We start from the raw sequence: 21,829 nt of genomic DNA on the forward strand, positions 1-21,829 counted from the left end.
GAGTAACCTGTATATTATAAATCGTGCTGATATCTTATATATCTAATACCTATGGTATCTACTATATTTGGATTAGATACCAAGATGGTATAGTCCTGATTCGGAATATCCCCGAAGAACGAATCGAAATTCCCAATTCACACGACACGACACGACACGGGTCACAATGTTTACGCCTTGGTAGATTTGTTTACTGTTATTTTATCTATCTAATAACTATGGTATCTATTATATTTTGATTAGATACCAAGTTGGTATCGTCCTGATTCGGAATTCACAATTCACACGACACGACACGACACGGGTAGTTGTGAACCCGCCTTTATAATAACGTAATATATTTTAACCGGTTAAGAACCGATTACCGGTATTTATAAATACTGACTACCGTTACGTATGATCTATAATAATATTATGTTTAATTTATTTTAGCTACATACGTGATTATACGCTCGTAGCTACTAATGGCTTAATAAATAATAACTTCTTAAAACTATTCTTAAATCATACTATTATATCTTCGTTTTTTTTCCCTAGTCTTAATTCTTGTTTTAGTAATTCAAATAATTACAAATGCCAATCAGAATACGATAAAAAGGCACACGACTTAATAGACGGCTATAAATCGTTGTTTGTCTATTATTGGGGCATGGGTACAAGGGTGAGTACAATTTTTTTTTAGAAAACCGGTATTCAATCGGGTACCGGTAACCGAACTTTTTTGGAAGCGGTTATCACTTAATGGTAATTTGTACTTTTGTATATAGTACCGGTAATTGGTTAGGTTAGGTTAGGTTAGCGGTAACCGATTAAATTGATAACGGTTTCAAGCCCTGCTATTAACAGTAGAACATTGTGGTTCTGGTTCCGATGACCGAGGAGATCAAACTGTATTTCCGGACCATGGAATTGAGATTCATAATCGCTCAGGACTTTGTTCCCATTTAACGGCCCACTCCGATCTCTTACTTTGACAGTATCTTTCAGTCATTCTTGAGAACGGTTATATGAGCTGATAATAAGGCACGCAAAACCACCGGTTCTATAGTGAAAATTCTCAAAAACCATCGTTAACGCTGTTCGAAAACATTTTTTTTTTTATGCAATAACTATGATAAATGAACGATTATTTATAGCGTTTCGATCAAGTGAGTATATATAGTGACCAACCATAAAAACTATAATCAAGGAGTCTCCGTCGTCATTTATGTTCAAAAAGTAACTATAGAAGAAACTTTACATTTTCGAAAATAACGAGTATGGCTATTGTATGAAAAATACCAATCTCATTTCTAAAGAGGACGCGTAGCGGTTGCTCTATGGTCTACACTGAAGTATACACAAACATAATATTATAGAGAATAATAAGGATTATACATAAAGTTTGATGTTCAATGTTCCATGTAAATTGAACAGAAACTTCTCAAACTGTGTAATAATATTGCTATAGCATTATATTTTGGGAAAGATTTTCTAAATTTGTCTTATAGTAATATAATATTAACAAGACCTTTTGTTCGTTGACCTAAAAATGAATTTGTACATATTTAGAAGTGACAAGATCATTATGACTTTGATATATAATGAATATACCTAATTACAAATCATATACATTTACATTGGACATTTATTATTGTTATTAAATGTTGAAACATATTTTTTTTTAAGTGCAAACATCTATACGCTCCCCTTGAAGAATAAATGTATGGCTATAGTAATTTTGCGCAAACGAAAGGTTTACCGTTTTGATGTTAACGGCTAATCTCAGAAACTACTTGACCGAATTCAATGAAAGTTATATCAATATAGACTTCTCGAGACTTGTTGGGTGTTTCTTTATTTTTTCAACCATTATTATAGGCTACCTACTATAAGATTGAGCATAACACGGATTTCGTTTTGCTTCAAGAAAATTGAAAATTTTTTTATTTATTTAAATGGCTGGCCATTGCAGGTTACAGATTATATTACTATTATAACTGTAGTATAAATATGGCATTTATGTATTTGCCGTTCTACGTTGTCATACAGAAAAAACTATTTGAATACATTATTATTATGATGTTGTATTTGTACATTATATTTGCATTTGTATTTTTTTTATGTGATTCAAATTCAATACATGCCAATAGTTTCGTTAGATATCAAAAAGTTTCTACGTTAAAGTAACATATAAAATATATAATCTCATTGTATCAAAAACACATATAAGTTTTATATTTCGTTTCAATTGTTATTTCTATCACAGTTTTATCATGTATACAATTTAAATGTTATAAAATTCCAAAAAGAAAATCTAATATTGGCCAATATATATGAGGGACAAAGAAATTACGTTGTCGTGCATTGAAAATGAAATGAGTGTCAATAGGGAGATCCGTAATGCTGGCGAATGAATTCGTCAACAAGAACGTGAAAACATTATGCATTTATATACATTACATCAACATAAAGAATAATATTTCTCTCAGTCAAAATAATATTGAACAACGGTAAATCCTTAATTTATCACACTCTCATATTTGCGGCATAAAGAAACGCCCTCGTTTAAGAAAAAAATTATAATTTTTGAAGTAATTTTGTACAATATACAAGTATACAACCCATTACGTCCTAAACGCGTTTAGCTGATGTTTATACATACAATAAAATTTCGTGAGTACTGACTGGCTTACCGCTTTTATTATTATTATTATTATTTTATATAATAAATACATTTAAAATCCAATATTATTCTAAATGTATTTGTTTTATCATAAATTGGATATGCACACTGTTTAGTATGTAGGTTCGTTACACTCCTATACCATAATTATAGTGATGCGGTGTTCTTATTGTTATATATATTGTTGTATAATCTTATTGTTACTGCAGTGTAACCAATAGAGTCCTTCGGTCAAGTTGTTTCCATTGTTAAACAATACACATACTTTTCAAATAGTTTGAAAAACCTTCGAAGTAGGTACCTATCTTATATAACGATTTATCAAACTATCTTAAAGGTGTGGTGTTACCAAAAGTGACATTTTTAAAATTGCTTCTCTTATACCTATCTACTATTATTTTATTCTAACACAAATACATTTACGCATGTTAACCAGAATAATATTACTTTTGTAGCTCGTAAATAGGTAATCCATTTATTGTGGCTTGGTTATTATTTACCTGCAACGCTTCAGCAGTCTAAATGTATTCTTTTTTTGCATGACTGCTATTGGATGGTGGGTTGTTTTTTTTATCGAAAACTTTCATGTGCAAACAAAATTACGATTTAAAATCCAATCGTGACTATATTTTAAAATGTTTATTGTTCCTAAGGAAATATACTTTTAAGATCGTTCGTTTTTAAATTATATTTATATACGGACAAACAATAATAAATTATTGTTTGGCTCCAATTCATATTGGCGTATTTTTGAATAATATATTTTGTCATAACATAATATATTTAAAGGATGCTTCCCATGATTTGTTATTTTTTTAGAAACAATATATTTTACTTTAATTAATTCAGTGATGGTAGCTGTTAAATACTACTGAAATACCATTTAGGAAATCTGTAAATTGGTATGAATACCAGTACAAAATTATTAAGTGAAATGTCTGGTTTAAAGGCTTCTTACAAGAAATTATTGGTCATAACAGATAACTCATAAGTATATCATACGTTTTAACACATGTTTTACTTGAAAAACAATGTGAAATTTGATACTTAAGAGAAACATGTAGATACATAGAAATTAAATTATAAGTTCAAAACAAAATGTAATAATATTGATTTTTACATGATTATGTATTCTAATAAAAGTTAAAACTATTCAGAGTAACCATATTATAGTTATATCGTTATGTCTATAAAATATGTCAAATTATCAGAAAGTATAAAGTTTTAAAATAAATTAAAAAGTGACTTTTTTAATATCTTTTTAAACAATGCGTAGTTAACACAAATGTTAAGGTTTTATGTACTACAAGATTCATCACAGAAGTACTATAGAAAACATTAATCAATTAACCCTAAGCAAAACGTTCAAGGATTACGAATGAGTTAAACTAATTATCAAAATAAAATATTGAAAACACTCGAAAACCTAATTTTCTGTTTTTATTTAAAATAAAAAAAAAATAATTAGATTTCCAACAGCATTTATGCATATTTAGTTTGAACAATGAATAAAAATAATTACTCTATTCCATTTGTGCCTTGAAATCGTTTCATGGTTCCTTTTATACTACCTACCTATATTTTACAACCAAACGTGGTAGGTACCTTTTATCAGGAAAAATAATACGAAATACCGATACGATAGGTACTATATATCACGTACACGTGCAGCTGTGAAAAAAATGCACGCAATAAACACTAAAAACCAAGAGACGTGAAAACCGACACCACCGCAGTCCATTGATCACAACTGTCCGATTATCACGGATAAAACACAGTAGGCGAGTGTCGTAGGTAATAGGTATATACATCAAGATTGTGTGGTTGTTTAAACTAAACAGTTCAAGTCCTTAGCCCTTAGTACGAACAACGCAAATCCAAAATAGCATTTAATGTCACACTCTCGTGTCTACACTTTAACATCTTGTCGTATGCAAATATACAATTGAATTCTACTAGAGTTACATTGCATTAGTAACACAAATACTAAATAGTCTATAATAGCCGACCAATATCTTAACAAGCCTCCTGAAACAATACACGAAAGAAAAATTATATTGATACATTCATAAAAAACGAATACGTTTCTTCTGACTTTCTCCTATAGTTTTGTACAGTTATACTACATCCTACAACATTAGAGTTTTACTTATTTGCACCATTACCTACTATTTATAAAATATTTTAGTACACATAATTTATTATAATATTATGGTATAGGTACAATAGTTACAACGGGTTGTTATATAATATTAATATAATATATTTATTATTTAATGAAGTATAGAACTATTATATACAATACGTCAATACCTAACATTTATAGGCAAATCGAAATTTGATCAAATGTTTTGAAGGTGCTTAAAACATAAGATAAATATACCCAATAGTTCTTGGATCGTTTTAAAATTTAAAAAGATCATTCGGAATAAATATTTATTTAATAATATAACTATTTCTCAATTTCTTAATGACTCGGACTTTATATGACAAGAAAATAATAAAATATGCACTATAAACTAATAAATATTAAAATATTGGTCATAATATTATGTCCTAACAAATATGTAAAAAAAAGGTATTTTTTTTATACTTATTACTTATATCTATTGGCTATTACCTATCTAAATTTAAGATTTAAATTGGAAAAGAATATAAAATATACCAATTAATTAATGATCTTAAATTCTTAAATTTAATTGATCTCAAAGTAGTAATATTTAAAAATAGGCATGTATCCGAAAAATAAATATGGGTCAATTTTTATTAATAATGCTATATTTAATATATTAATTTAACACTATATTGACTTTTTTTCTACGTAACTTCCCTTATAAAAAAACAATTTTTAACATAAAAGAAAGCCGATTTTAAACGCTGATATTAACAAAAATTACAATCTACAATTCTAAAAATATACAATATAATAGTTCATAATATTTATTTCATATTTGGAATCATTAAGTATGTTAACAAATTATATGTTTATTCTGTTATTTTTATTTGTACTCTACATATTATATAATAGTATTAATAAATGCAACCGAATTTAAGCTCTGGTTATGACACCAATTAATAACTGTAGGTCGTATCATATTTTAATTAAAGTTAAATAACCTCAAAAGTAAATTGGAAAAATGTTTTCAAAAATGTGCAAATTAGTTCATAGTTGATAGGTATAGGGACCTACATAATTAATATTTTTTGTGATTAAGTACATTTAACAATTATTTTTTAATGATATATAAAATAACACCTGTGTAATCATAACATTATTTTTTATAATATTCTTTCGTCGAATAAAGCGTCCAACGCATTTGCATTTCCGACACAACACTAGTTATAGTGTATAATATTATTATGTTGATATTATGATTTATGACAACAAAATTATCTAGTTACACACGGTGAAATCCTCCTAATTTATGGCATATTTTAAATAGGGTTTATATTTATCCTCAAAAGATTCAAGGTTCGGATTACAAAATATATAAGTTCTTAACAATTACATACATTTATAGAAAAATTAAAATGTAACTTTATCTGATAAAATTGCACAAAATAAAAGTTAGTAAATCTATATGACTATATTCGTGATCAACGTAATGACTAATGAGTTTCTGATGTCAATTTAATTGGTATAGTTTTAGTAATAAATAAAATAATGATTATTAATAAATTTATTTCATATAGTTAAGTTGACAACATTACTTACTACATGATGAATGACAATTTACACATCCAAAACCAATGACATAAATTTATTAAAATTAAATACCATCCTCTATTTTATCAATAAAATAATTATTTATGGCAAGTACCTACTAAGTACCTATGCATATATATAGACCATACACTATTATTTTTTTCAGTTTGTAGACTTATGTTATTTATTTATTTTTGTACTTTTTTAGGTAATAACTAATTATCTACTAATTAAACCAAGAACAAAAAACCCGTAATCAAACAATTTTATTTATTCAAATTTAAAGAATTTTACTATATATGTATTATGTATACATAATTTTATATAGCTTAGAGTTTTTTCCAAATTTTCCTATGTTTAATAAGGATGGCTGTATTACAAATGTATACCTAACGTATATAACTAGGAACATATTAAATCAGTAAACATTATTAAATACATTTAAGGACAATCTGATGGGACAAGTATACTATATTCGCAAAATTAAATAAAACCCGCCCCAGAGGAATACCACGTCAGCGCTGGTTAAATCGGGTAAAGGGAGATTTAAGCCAAGTGGATGAAACAGCAAGTGTGGAAGATGCAGATAACAGAGACAGATGGAAGAATTTGATAGAAGCAGATAAATGCCTTAATGGCCTGTAAAAGCTATAAAAAAATTTAAAGAAATTATATTTATTGCAAATAGTCCATCGTCAAAACAAAATTTTTTTTTTTCATTATTTTGCTATTATCCTCACATCACTAGATTGTTCAGACTTGTAGTAGTAATTTAGTAAGTTTTTGTTGTAAAATATGTTTACACTTAATATATCTACGTATAATGATGATTCATATTAATTATACCGTACTAGCTGAATTATCCGGCTTCGCCCGACTGTAAAATATTTGTGTGTCACCATACACCTCCCCGTCTATAATATTATCTTGCCAAAAAATATCTTAAGCTTATGAGATTAATATAATATAATAGGTACCATGAAAATTGAAAGCCTTAATAGCTATCATTATTTAGGAACTATATTGTCAGTGAGTCAGTCAGGACACGTTCGATTATAATAAATTATAGCCATCCCGCCCGGCGTTGCCCGTGAAACACTCTTGTGATTATGCTATCACTGTATATTGTCAGACCCACCAAGGTGCGTAATACATACTTAATTATTAAATTATGAATGTTTTAATAACCTTTTGTTTATGATGTACATGTGTAAGTTCCCGCCTTCCCGGGACAACGGCCGAAAAGTCAGCGTTAGGAATTCCTGGTTAGGTACTAAATTATACGGTTTTGACCATATATAATATACACATCTAAAATTATAATCAATCAAAACCAATAGCAACCTTATAATAAACAAAAATAAATGATGACAGATGATTTACAAAGTGTTCGAAAAGCCCCAATATTTATGGTGAATATTGGCTCAATTAAAATAAAAAAAAACTGAGGGTGCTTAAGATCTGTATTTTCTGGACATTTATAATCATGAGCCAGTAATGTCTTTTTGAGTAAAAATGTTTTATAAGTTATAATAATTTAACATTAAACACTCGGCCGCACTAATCGATTCAATAAGTTATTTACAACATTATGGATGGATTTGGATATATTATTTTTTAAATGTATCAAATCAAAATCTTAGCACTTAGAACTGATAAGTGAATACTGAATAGTGTAGGGCTTGAAATCAAATGAAAAGTTTTTATTTGAATTTAATTTTCACATATCGATATTTGTATTTTCTAAACGGTATTATAAAAGCACTAGAAGGTTAAATAGTCGATAAGTAAAAAAATTAAAAATTAAAAAAATCGTTTAAAAATATCGTTTTCTGAAATTACCAATAGCAACCTTACAATAAACAAAAAATGTTATTACAGATGGCGTGACTGTTGTATTTTTGTCCTTCGAGACTTCCTACTTTTTCGGTGGAATTTTCCAACATTTTTTTTTCAACAAACCTCGTCCTGACCATTAAGAACACAATAAAAAAGATTCAGCCGAATCGGTCGAGTACTTTCTGAGATTAGCCGTTTCAAACTACCTTTATATGTATAAAAGTAATTTCACGTTTATATAATAGATAAAGCGTATGATATAGGTAGATAAGCAGTTAAAAACCTTTTTTTAACAATACCTAGTTTTGACTAAATACCATTATGTTATTATTAAAATAAATTATTTATTATTGGGTATAATTATATTGAGCTGTAAAATCTTATATTAATGCATAAACGGTCATAAATGGGAAGTGGGTACACATAAAATATTATTCTGATGTCAGTAAAAATATTTTTAATTTTATTTAAATATACTGTTTATGTAAATAATTTATCAATTCAAATAGTTGAAATTATGTTTGTATGAAGTGGCTCTAAACAGGCGTTTTAATTTTTAATTTTATCTACCTTATTTAATATAGACTTGTGGGACATTAGTTGGGGTAATCATTGTTTTATGTAAATTTACTGTGGTCATTGTTTAATCTAATGCCCGTTAGGTATCATAGAGCAATTAAATATACTATTTATAATACGTAAACAGTAATTTACAGTAGTGGATAATTTACATAATAGAACTTCAGTGCCCATATAGTTAATAGACGATAGTTCTAACTATAACATATTTAAAGGACCATTAATTTACAGTTTTAGTAATAGATTATCTAACTTATTATCTTATAATAATAAATTGAGAAAATATTTTTTTTTTAAATGCAATTTTTTCCAAATAACTACCAAAAAAAAAAAAATTAATCAATGGAACATTTTTTTATAAATTGAGTTATTAAAACATTAAATAATTTATGTTCTATATTAACAGTTTGAAATCATAATTATCTATAATTATTTTGCACCCATAAACATAACATTAATTTAAGTTTTAAAATTGTATAGGTATACTTACCTAACAATTTAAGAAATAAAAATTATAAGTAATATTGTAAAAAAACAAAATAGAAAAAATGATCACAAAGGTCAGTTTTTGAGAAGTTCTATTTAAATGTATTTAATTACTTTAGTCATATGCAGAAACATTAAATTGGAAATAAAATTATTATACATTTTCTATTTTAAAGATAATATTATTTTGTACTACAAACAGATTTTAAACAACCAAATTATTTCTAATCCTCAACTCATTTAACTTTTTATTTTCTTAATAGTGAGATAATCTTTTTGTTTGGGTTTGCATCAAAAACAGACATTATAAAATATTTCCTGCGAAAAATAAAATATAAATGTCAAGAAACCGTTAAAAATGCATTCATTGCGTGATTACTATAACAACGAACATTACAAAATACATCGAAAGAACATTTTATATTATTATTGCTATCGTTTATAATAATAATATTTTTTGAATCAACAATAATTATTACCTTAAAAAAAGTTGTTTTAAAAAATCAATATCAACTCAAAAATAGTCACAACTAATAATAATATATTATAAAGGTATACAAGTAGTAATATTATATATTTTGTCATAAAAAAAATATGCTTACCTATATAAGATCCTGTGTTACCTATGGTTGTAATAATTATTGATATATAAAAAATATATGGACGACTATGCGGTAATATATATTTTACAATTAATTAGAATAGGTAGGTATTAATTTAAAATAACAAATGTATTGATAACAACAATCCTGTGTGTTATAAAATAATTAATTTGTCCATAAATCTATATTAGGTTACGATAAATTATATAATATATGATTTAATATTATACAAAGGAAAGATCTAATATTTTTTAAGAATTACGTGACACATCCATGATAATGTTAATGATAATAATTTTCAATCTTTAGTTTTAAAAATATACTATTTTATAATTTTTTAACTACACAATAATTTGCACATTTTCAAGATTTTGATAAACGCTTATATAAAAAAAAATTATGAATATGGATCTTTAATATTTTTTAATTACTATTATAAAAACTTGTGAGGAACCTTGTGTTACATTTTCAAGCATTTCGACACGTCTGTCGTACGTGTGTAAAACCACTAAATTGCAAACAAGAAGATCAGATGTGCACCCGTCTCCCACGTCAACCTTGTGAGATGCTGAGCATCGATACCCACGGACACAGGGGAGCAAGACAAAAATGTTTTTTGTAACTTATTGTTACAGTCGCTGGGTAGAGACTTACCTCTTAGGAAAGGCGACTACCAAATTGATTATAGACAACTTCGAACGGCAGTTGTTCCCATCGTTCGAGTATCCGAGGGAATTATTGTCAGATAATGGCTCGTAGTTTGTGTCCAAAACGATGGGAGAGGCACTCAAGAGGTGAGAAGTGGAAGGATGGATGACTCCTAGACAAAACCTACGTGCCAACTAGATAGAAAGGAGAAATCAAGAGTTTAAAAGGGTTGCGAACCTTACTTGTTGATAAGCTTATAATCTGTGGGATGTCAACTTACTAAACGTGTTGTTCTCCGTAAGAAACAGAGAAAACCGAAACACTGAACAGTCACTAGCCGAACATCATTTTTCAGAACAAGGCCCCGGAGATTCGCAGCTCGTGCTGGCCAAAGAATCTCCAGACGCAAAAATGATATCAAAAGCATAGCTAGGAAAATCCAAAATCAGAGATCTCTTCTCACGTCTAATGCATTATCCTTCTCTGGGTACCTAGTCACATCGAAATCCAGGGAAACGAATTGGTAAATTCCCACTTTAAATAAGCTATCACCTCTCCTGACTCACTCCAAATCCGCATCCATAAATCCCAGAACTCAAAACTTCTTATAGAAAATCACATCATAAACCAATGAATCTCATGTGATCAACACTTCACACCCAACTTAATGAAGTAAAAAACACAGTCCTTCCATGGCCAACACTACGTCCATGCCACTACCCGGACTACAGGAAGTAATTCTAAATAGATTACGAATCGGCCAAACGTGGTTGACTCACGGACATCTTATGTCCTGAAGACCTGAACTGAACCAGACTTATGCCAAACATGCAGAGAAATTCTTACGGTCCAATATATAATTTTCCACAACCGGAATTTCAGTAACTTTAGAGCCCAGCATGAAATTGTAGAAAATCTTGATGAAGCACTAAGTCCAGATACAGAAAACCCCGAAAAAATAATTATATATTTAGAATTAACCCAAATAGTACAATCTAATATAAAAATTAACAATATAATATATTTAATGTATCATAATCGTACTATAAACTATTTTAATTTATTATTGTATAATGTCATGAGCAGTGTTGGGAAATATCTAGATAAATTTATCTAAAATTGTTTATCTTTTATCTTATCTAGATAAATTTCTACTCAGTTATTTTTATCTTCATCTAGATAAAATTCTAGTTATCTATGAGTACTTATCTAGATAATTTATTTAAATAAACTAAAAAAAAATTTGAAAATTTAAAATATTTTTATTATTTTATTTTTACATTTTTCTATTTTTCATCTATTACATAGAAAACACGTTTAGTAATATGCATTATAATACCATGATTTTAATATTTATTAATATTCATTGTTAGTCTGGAGTTTTACATCGTAAACAATGAGAAAACCCCAAAATAGAAATATGTAATGGGCATGTAGTAGCCACTAGTAGGTAAGATTGTAAGAACAACTAATAATAGCAAAAGGAAAAACATCTATCCCTGCTAGCCGCCGGCCACCACCGAATGATGATGGTCTCATTAGCTGATACCCGTTTCATAGAATTGTGTATAAAGTATGAAAAATAATTATTGTTTTAAACCGACAAAAATATACAAACATTCATGGATATTGGACTCACAAGCATAAAAATATTATAATAATTGTAATTTATAACAATTTAATATTTATAAAACTCTATTTGAATTCCCGGTATTTCAGTTATCGCTTAACCGATCTGTACGACCTCTGTCCTCTGCTTTAAAAAATATTAAATTATGTATTTTTTTTTTACCTGTAGACTCGAGTAAGTATCCTGAATATTTTCAAAATTAAACATGAAATTATCTCATATTTATCTAGATAAAAATGTATTAATTTTTATCTTTATCTAGATAAAATTTAGTATGATTATCTTTATCTGTATCTAGATAAAAATTATTACAGTCATCTTTATCTTTATCTAGATAAATTATTAGTTATCTATTCCCAACACTGGTCATGAGCCATAGTTGTTGTGGCTTTAATAAAAAAATTAGTAAATGACAATAATACTATATTACATAATATACCAGTTGTGTACCTAGAGGAGTAGCGAGGGGGTCATTCGCCATCCGTGATCCATATTATATAATATTGCATGCATTGTACATTTTTTTATTGTTTTTACAATTATTTTTAAAAAAACTGTTCATGTAGTAATTAATAATATAATAACAACAAGGTCAAACCCATTGATATAAAAATATTTTTGTTTTCTATGGTCAATCCTGGTCTAAATCGCTGGTGTTTTCATTTCGTTTTGGTGGTTTAGCTGTTATATTTCAACATTGTTTTATAGTTACAAAATAAATATACCTAAAGTGTAGTAAAATTGTAAAATTGTAGTCAACATTAAACATGTAATTTTTTCTCGCTAGCAAAAATATATAATATACTCCCCCTTTGCCCGTATGAAAGGCTTAGATACTCCACTGTATTATGCTTATACACTGTTACCATATGAATACTAACTTAAACCGTTTAACCGTTGATTTTATTTTCTCGGGTGCCTACTAACGAAAAATAAGTAGGTATATATACTATATTTTTCGTATATAATTTTACACGAACCTGAAACGATTCGTTGCCATCGGGATCGTCATAGAACTCGTGCAAGTAACTCTTGACGCCGAAACCCGTCAGCCTTCTACCAGTCCGGGCGTGGTAAGGCACCGCGTCGCCCTCGTCGTCCGATCTCCGAGGCTGGTTGTGCTTTTTCTTGGACCGCTCGGCCGTCGGCGACGACGACGAATTCGTAACGAAACTCACACGGTTCGTGTTGGCCGATTTCTTGTTGTTGTGCACCAGTATCCCCTTGGCGGCAGTGGCGGTGGTGACGGCAATGGCGGGCACACGAACCGTTTTAGCGCCGGGCACGGGACTTGGGAAACCACTGCAGCCCGATGACACCACCGCGGAATTGCCATCGTTATCGGACGTCATGTGAATGGTCAACACCGGTGGTCCACTGAAACACGCCCATATTGTAGTCTACGTTCATAAATAATAAACAACCAAAAAAAAAATGTCCATACATAATAATAATATGTGCAATGTATTACGTTGCTATAAAAGGGAAACGATATAGCGGCACTTAAGCGTCACCGAGTTCAAAAATGATGGCTCCACTAAAAAATGTATATAAGCATATCGGTTGACACGGAAACGACTGTTTTTACATTTTTTTTTTCGAAATATTTGAAATCCTATCATTAAATATACATGGATACTTTTAATAAACAATATCAGTTATTACAAATTACAATACCTATATATTATAATATATAAGTTAAGAAGGTACAAATACCTTGGTGGCTTGGTACCTAAAAATAAATCATCCATAACTTTAGCAACCCTCGACATTTTAAATCTATAGTTATAAGCTGCGCTAATTTGCATCATGTGGCGTAGTGGTGGGCGGATTGGATGGTATTATAATCGGCCGAAACGATTGATATTGCGTGCAAGTGGTGCAAAAGGTCCCAATGGACTAATTTCAAATGGAAAGATAAATTTGGAAAATGATTATCCTTGCTGTAATAGATTAGTTAATTCAATTTTAGATTATTTATATTCACTAATTTTACAATTAATAATGAGTAAACATTGCTTCTTTTGGCTTATTTCAAATTCGAATAACATAATATATTATGTATGTAATAAACTTGAATTCCACAAACACGGCGAAGCAAGGAAATAACAACATATTCCATGATAAATCGAACAGGCACTATGACCAAACCTTCAATATATCATAATTTTAGTCAAGTTCCTAAATATAATTCAAATCTACACAACATATCTAGTTTAATGTAAAAAACTAATAACAAAAAATAAAAGCTGTTATAAATAATCCATGTAATCTTTCATTGAAAATAACTGTATATACCAATGGTCACAACTGCTGCACTGTCTACATATTTTTCGACCAACAGAAAAATTTCAAAACAAATTTATATGTTTAACTTATTAAAATTAATATATTTTGATAATAATAATAAGATATTATTGGAATATAGATTTTTTTTAAAACAGAGAATTTATATTGTATAGGTACGTAATAACCACAGATAATAGTATATATTATCATAACATTTGTCTACGTCTTAGTACGGTGGTATATTGGTATACAAGTATATTATAATTATAAGCGTGTTTTACTCATGCCTGGAGAATATATTATGATTTTTTTCTAACGTGGTTATTTCATATTATCCGGATTATATTTTGCTCGAGCTCAGTCAAATGTATAATATAGTTAGACACGTGCCGAGTTGGCGTTGATCTCGTAACCTGTTACAGGTTATAAAACCTATAACATTGTTGTAATTACGAAAAACGATATTGCTGGCTTATTCTGAATAACTTTATTCACGTAGTAAAAGTTTGAAATTATCACCATGAAATGGAAGTCCAATCGATTCGACTAATCGTCATTACTATAATATTGTATCGTACACTGAACATAAAAACACGATTGTCCGGTCACATATGCATACAAAATACATGCTTACAAAGCTATCTACTATGGACTTAGACAGTAAGACTATAGTACCTATAGGTATTAGGTTATCATTTGTTCAAATTTGCTCAACCACCACGGTTTAACGGATAAGACCACGTTATGTTAGCTATTTTCCACAGAAACATTTGGTTCCGCAAGCTGCTTTACATTTTTGGTGTTCATCCACAATCTTTAATAAGCGATAATATTATATACCCAAAAGCTATTTGTTTTAAACTATCATATAGGTAGGTACAGTCTTCAGCACCCCATTGATTTTTATATTAGTTCTACGCCATAATATATGTGTTGATCTGTTTTAGCCTCTTTTATACTTTCTTTTTGACAGATTTTAGAGATCAATGAAGTCAGTATCTACTTATATAGAAAAATATTCGAAAAAGACGCGACGTCGGTCGTGTACTAATGTACTAGGTACCTATCTTTGGTAAGTTGTAGATGACCTAGATATTTTGAATGTGCCTACCTGTTGAATTAACATCGTTGAAAATAAATAATCACACATTTACGATTTACCCACAAACTTGCGCAACTCTCAAGAGGATTCAAAGTAATATTATTTAACGAATTATTCCGTTCGCACATAATATATAGATTATAGCTGGACTATTTAAGCAACGCACCTACGTCGTATTCCATTATATTATATCTATTGAAGAGTTCATTACACGAAGAAACAAGAAAATCATTTTCTAAAATACCAAGTAAATAATAAAGGCATTCTATTAAAATGGCTCTAATTTTTGGCGAGTGGGGACAGAAGATTGAGACGCGCGTCACGCATCCCGTACCTTATATATCTGGCTAGAAATCAGCAATATAATCTAACTTATCGTGGCGTCATATAAATAAACAAGTAAAAGTTTAATACTATAATTTATTATTCGGACTGGGTGGATTCACCGTGTCAGTAGTATATAGTGGGTATTAAATTAATAATAATTTAAATAGCATACTAAAATATTATTTTGCTTCGTTGGTTTTCAGCAGTACCTATAGTTGTGTTTTAGTCGTATCATATTATTTACCAATATTTTAGCAGATGTACGCACCTGTTGTTACCGTCACCACCGCCCGTATTGTCGTCGTCGCCGTCCGATCGTCGACCCGCTGCTGCCGCGGTTGCTTCCGCCATCGCCGAAGTTCCATCTGCAGCTCACGATCAGACTAAAATCACGTTTCCCCGTACTACTCTAGGTCAGGGGATGAAAAAAACATTGTTGAAAATATCATCCATCAATATTAATGTCCGAAAAGCGTTATAGCCTTATATATGTGTGTTTGATAACAAGAGCGTAGTTTTAAATTTCATCAGAGGTGAGGGAGACAACCAAGTATATTTTTAAAATGTTTACCTCAATTTAAAATGTCGTTAAACGTCAATATATATTTTTTATTAGCGGGTGAGAAGGAAATTCCCCCCTCTCATGGTTTGATAATAATATGTTTTGTTCACCTCGCAAAGTTCTAACAGGTGAAAGATGGAGACTACATTTAATACAGTCAAATATTATATTATGTGGTCCTGTATACGTGGGAAGGTACCCATTTATAAATATAAAAACCCATTGCAGTCCTGCGACGGATTTGGCTCCCTGAAATTTCGGTGTAATGGGATTGACGTAATAAGTGATGTTCACTGTACTCAGGCACTTAAATAAAATGATTTTGCTACACAGTGGATCCACGAGCTAAAGGTATAGGCACCTAAATAGGTAATAATATATTATATTGCGTCCCACGCAGTTAACAGCCGTGCGGTGAATATTGTACATAATAACAATATATTTTCTTATTAGTTAGGTATTTTAAAAACACGGACTTTATTCGGGTTCGAATGGATATTACGTGACAGTCCGGTTTAATATAACAATAATAATAATAATAATAATAATAATAATAAAATGCGCTATAATAATGCGTATAACGTTGTGCGATAAAATATGTACGCTAAACGCGTAAACGTTGAACTATATTATAATATTATAAATTATATATTAAATGATTCATAATATAACCGGCGGAATTCAGAAAGCCATAAAAGTTAGAGCTGATAATATGTACTTCTTGAGCTGATGCGGCTATTATTTTTATAATAATATCTTCAACAATGCGCCCGACACGCGTGACGTATAAGATTACAATTAATAGTTAGGCGCTGAAATCATGTATAGTATTAATAGTAATAATGGTCTCTTTATGAAGAATGTTCTGGTAACGTAATGCGTTCAATCATAATATATTATTATACTTAACGCATTTTCGAAAGGTAAAAGGTTGCACATGGCCAACAAAATATAATGAATTACTGACGTATAAAATGTATATATATACGCATGACATAAAATTAATATTAATGAATTACCGGCACTTAACTTAGATTGTATGTGTATCTATATAAGAAACTTGTATGATGGGTGTTGGTGCTTCATTTGTCTTAATTAAAAAGTTGGTAATAATAATACTTATACTACTACTATGCAAGCGAGCGCATTATTATTGTATGTATCACAACTTACAAAATATATTTAAATATGTGTTGATATTTTTTTTACATTTATACATTTTATAAATACTTTGTAGTTTTATAATTATAAATTTCAATATTTTAATGAAATTATTAATTAATAATGTTTTTTTTTACGATACAAATTAATACTCTATACCTAGGTATTTGTGTTATAATGAATAGGTACATTATTTTTTGTTTTAGCACTAATAATTACGCGTAGCCGCTTAGATAAATAAAGTAAATCATTATTTAGACAAGAAAATTAAAATTAAATAATTAGTTTTACCGGAAGTCAATCATTTACTTAACTTGTTTCATACTTATTATTAATAAAACTTAATCAAACTTTTTAAGTAAAAATAATAACTTAAATATACTTCATCTCAGTTCATCTAATATATTCTAGAATACATTTACAACTATATATCCAAAACTTAATACCAACTTTCGTAGTTGCACAATAAATGCGCAAATCATAAGAGGACGTAACGCGTCATACTCGCTTGTGTAGAGGACGCTATTATACATGGTCATTTGTTATCTCTGTCTTACAAGTGCGCAACATAGCAAATTTACGCTCTGCAGCGGATCACGTTTAGCCATAGGCGCAAATTGGTGGGGGGGAGGGGGTGGCTTGGGAGTGCTAAATAAGGGAGCCCCCCACCAAAAAAAAAAAACCTAGGACATACAAAAATTTTAATATGCTATATTGCAATGATCTGCTTGCCTTTAATATATACAGCCCCCCCCCCCCCCACAAGCCAAAAGTTGAAATTGCGCATATGCGTTAAGCCCCGTTAGTTTAAAAATTTGAGTGAATCGACCTATTATGAAACTTGATGTTAATAAAATTATCTATGTTTGTATGTGGGTTTTTACGATAGTTCAATTTTAAGCAAGTTATGCGTAATTTATGCTTAATATAGGTTTAAATTAAAAATGCTCATAACTCACTTAAAAACTGAGTTAGGTATCGTAAAAAACCCACATGCAAACACAGATAACGTTCTATTATTAAAATTAGGTAGTTATAAGTAATAAGTATACGAACTTAAATAGTATTAATTTTTTTCATATTCATATAGGTAAGTCGTTTTTAAGTAAAAATATGAAAAATACACTTCATTCGAGCACAATTTATATTCTCTTCTACAAATTCGGTAGTAAGCAAATTTGCTCTAATATTGCATTATTAGCTATAAAATATAAACCGTCATAGCTCACAAGCTTTCAATACGTAGATATTTTGATATATTATTATTTATTACCTATCATGTACGACAGATACAACACGTTATGCGGGTACAACGTCGACAAAGTTAATAAAATTGTTTTTTTCTTAAAAATATTAAATTGTATGCAATTTAACAATATTTTTTAATAAACCTTTTAAAAAAATAAATTTTATTAAATTATCTACAGTATTTGGAACTTTTATTTAATCTCATAAGATTCTGAAAAATATATGGTTTTAATTACGGTAGAAACAGAGATAAAATAAAGATTTAAATTTATGCAGATAATTATTCATTAAATGTTTTTAGTTTAAATTTTCTTGATAATTTGTATTATATTATAGTCGTCTTTTAGAAATAAATAGATCCACGTACAGACTATTAGGAATCACATCGACCATTCCGGCAAACGTAGGTATGTTATATCTATATGGTTTACCTAAGAAATTTATTTTCAGAAGTCACTCTGGATGTGCTTATAATCTGTTCATTTAGGTCCCTGGCAAGTGGTCTACAATATAATGGTCAATTAGCCCTATCCAATAAATGCCTTGGGGGGCATAAATCATCATCGAACCATCCAGTTTTGTAACAGAACGAAATTAGTCTACAAATCCCGCCGGGATGGCCTATTACCTGTAGCAGAAACTACCTTTGCTGTAGTAAATTGTGTAAGGTTAAAAATACGAATCTTGTGATTCGCTATAATTTATAACTATTTATCAATTAGATATGAGTATTACGTCATATACTCATTCAATAAGGTACGTTTTCTGAATTCCAATCGCTTTACAATATGATGTTTATTAATTGTTATATACTTGAGATAGATATATTATACGATATGTATAACTAAATATATGTAATAATAGTTTAATATACGATATACGTATTATATGTATTCGGTTCCTATACCTACATCTAATAGGTTATTATTTTTAACTTTTAACCATAGGTATAGATGACTAGATATAAGATACTTATACTAAAAGTAGGTAGGCATAGGTACTGAAAAGTGAACTTTAATAGATAATACATATTCAAATTGATGAACCTGATTATTTATATTTTATTTAAAGCATTCACACTATACGTCTATACGTCATAGTTACTATCCACTAATTATAAATTTAATCTATACTATAGTCGTGTAGGATTCCGTATTTAAAAGTTTTACATCGTAAACTCGAACAAAACTACAGACTATATGTACTGAGTAGTCGTGAGTAAAAGTATACTAAACTAAAGTGTAAATGAACTAAAAGCCATAAACTACTGTAAAAAAATACAAATAACTTGAAATAAATTTTAAAATCAATAAATTATTATAATATGTAGGAACAAAAAAGTTCGACATTATTTAAAATTATTTTGGGTGATATTAAACATCGAAGCGTTTCAGAATAAGAAATTAAGTATGTATAGAATAAATTAAAGCGTAATTTGTATTCAAAACGCCAAGTTTCCCTGATTTAGTGATGCTCGTATCCAGCAGATTGCAAGGCTCAAATGGAACTGCAAAACAATTTTGTTTGTTGTTATTTTTTAACAAATCATAAAATTAAGTTTTAGTCTTTTAGTTTTTAAAAAAAATGTATTTTAAAATAGATAGTACGAGGGTATTTTCATAGACACTGAATAAAAATCGAATTCGTAATACCAGAAAGCGTCTAAATGTTCAATAATTAATCATTTTCAAAAGATGAAAACAAATGGCAAAATAATGTGGATGGGGATACAGATAACCATTATCATCGCATGACGTATATAATCTATATATATATATATATATATGTGTCTATGTAGATAGAAAATAATAAAATATTATGAATTATTAATGATACGCTTTTACGGTTTATAGCGTTAGTTTAATAACATAGTTTTTGAATTCAACGAGAATTCACTTTACAACAATAATATAAATATATATATATATATACACGTTAGTGTATGTTAGTGTTTATATTTTATAAGAAATAGCAGATAGAAAATGTGATAGGGACAAATGGATTACCTTCATCAGTTTGAATAAAACATGTCGTTCTATAAGCTTCTACACAAAAAGTTTTTTTGTTGATACGTTGTCGACAAACAAAAAAATACAAGACAACAATATTTTTTTTATAGAAATCTAAACAATATCTATAATATATATTTAGTAATATTAAAACTGTTTACTAATGAAAACAACACAAAAAATATGATTTTTAATTTTCAAAATATATAGAACTGAAATAATAACTAAATTTTCATTTTTATCTAACTTAATGAAACATTTAATACTTGAATACACCGCAGCAAAAGATACAACAATCGATACATGAGAAATCGAGTTAATATCAAATGTTTAAAAATATAAATTTCAAACGCTCATAAAAATTTAATTTGACTTTCTTGCAGACATTTTTTTTTTTATAAAGATAGACAAACTTATGAATGATCTTGTATTACATTTTCAAATCTTAGATTTAAAAAGAAAAATTTTTATGAATTTCTAACTCAAAATAATTTGCAAATTTTCGTCATTTTTACGTATTTTATCAATATTTAAACTTTAAATGGTTATAAAAAAAAAAATTGTGACAATGGATTTTTAATTTTTTTCATCTGCATTTGAAACAATATACTAGGAGCCTTCTATTAATTTTTCAAGCTTTTTTAGCCAGCAAATAAAATTTTATTGATATTTATAGAAAAAAAAAAATAAAAAAAATGGAAACTGAACATGTCCGTAAATAGCTCAAAATAAGTCAAAATATTTGAAGAATGTTATGGTGTATAGAAAATGCTAATATAAATATCCAGTCAAAATTTCATGTACCTACGGTCATTTGTTTAAGAGTTGCACCAAAAACCAAAATCAATTTTCTTGAAAACAGATTTTGCGTAAAAATTCCCGTTTTTCTTAATTTTTCTTTGTTTTTCACAACGCTTTTGAAAACTACTGGGAAATTTTTACTTTTGACCCCCCAAAGTACCAACTAGATTCACTT

The 21,829-nt window shown here is 28.8% G+C and overlaps 1 protein-coding gene across 3 annotated transcripts in view; it reads right to left on the reverse strand.

The window, feature by feature from the left end:
• The window catches only part of LOC100167350 (neurensin-1), a 57,109-nt gene that overhangs the window by 5,129 nt on the left and 30,151 nt on the right, over positions 1-21,829 (reverse strand). For 2 of the 3 annotated variants that reach the window (XM_016806478.2, XM_001947027.5), the window contains exons 2-3: positions 16,142-16,282; positions 13,136-13,532 (exon numbers count right to left, since the gene is read on the reverse strand). In XM_016806478.2, the coding sequence (XP_016661967.1) occupies positions 13,136-13,532; positions 16,142-16,224 (480 nt within the window). In that variant the 5' untranslated portion in view covers positions 16,225-16,282. The remainder of the gene's footprint in view (positions 1-13,135; positions 13,533-16,141; positions 16,283-21,829) is intronic. The other variant, XM_008187332.3, reaches the window with a different exon arrangement.

This window comes from Acyrthosiphon pisum, chromosome A1 (genome assembly GCF_005508785.2).
Source record: "Acyrthosiphon pisum isolate AL4f chromosome A1, pea_aphid_22Mar2018_4r6ur, whole genome shotgun sequence".
Taxonomy (NCBI): domain Eukaryota; kingdom Metazoa; phylum Arthropoda; class Insecta; order Hemiptera; family Aphididae; genus Acyrthosiphon; species Acyrthosiphon pisum.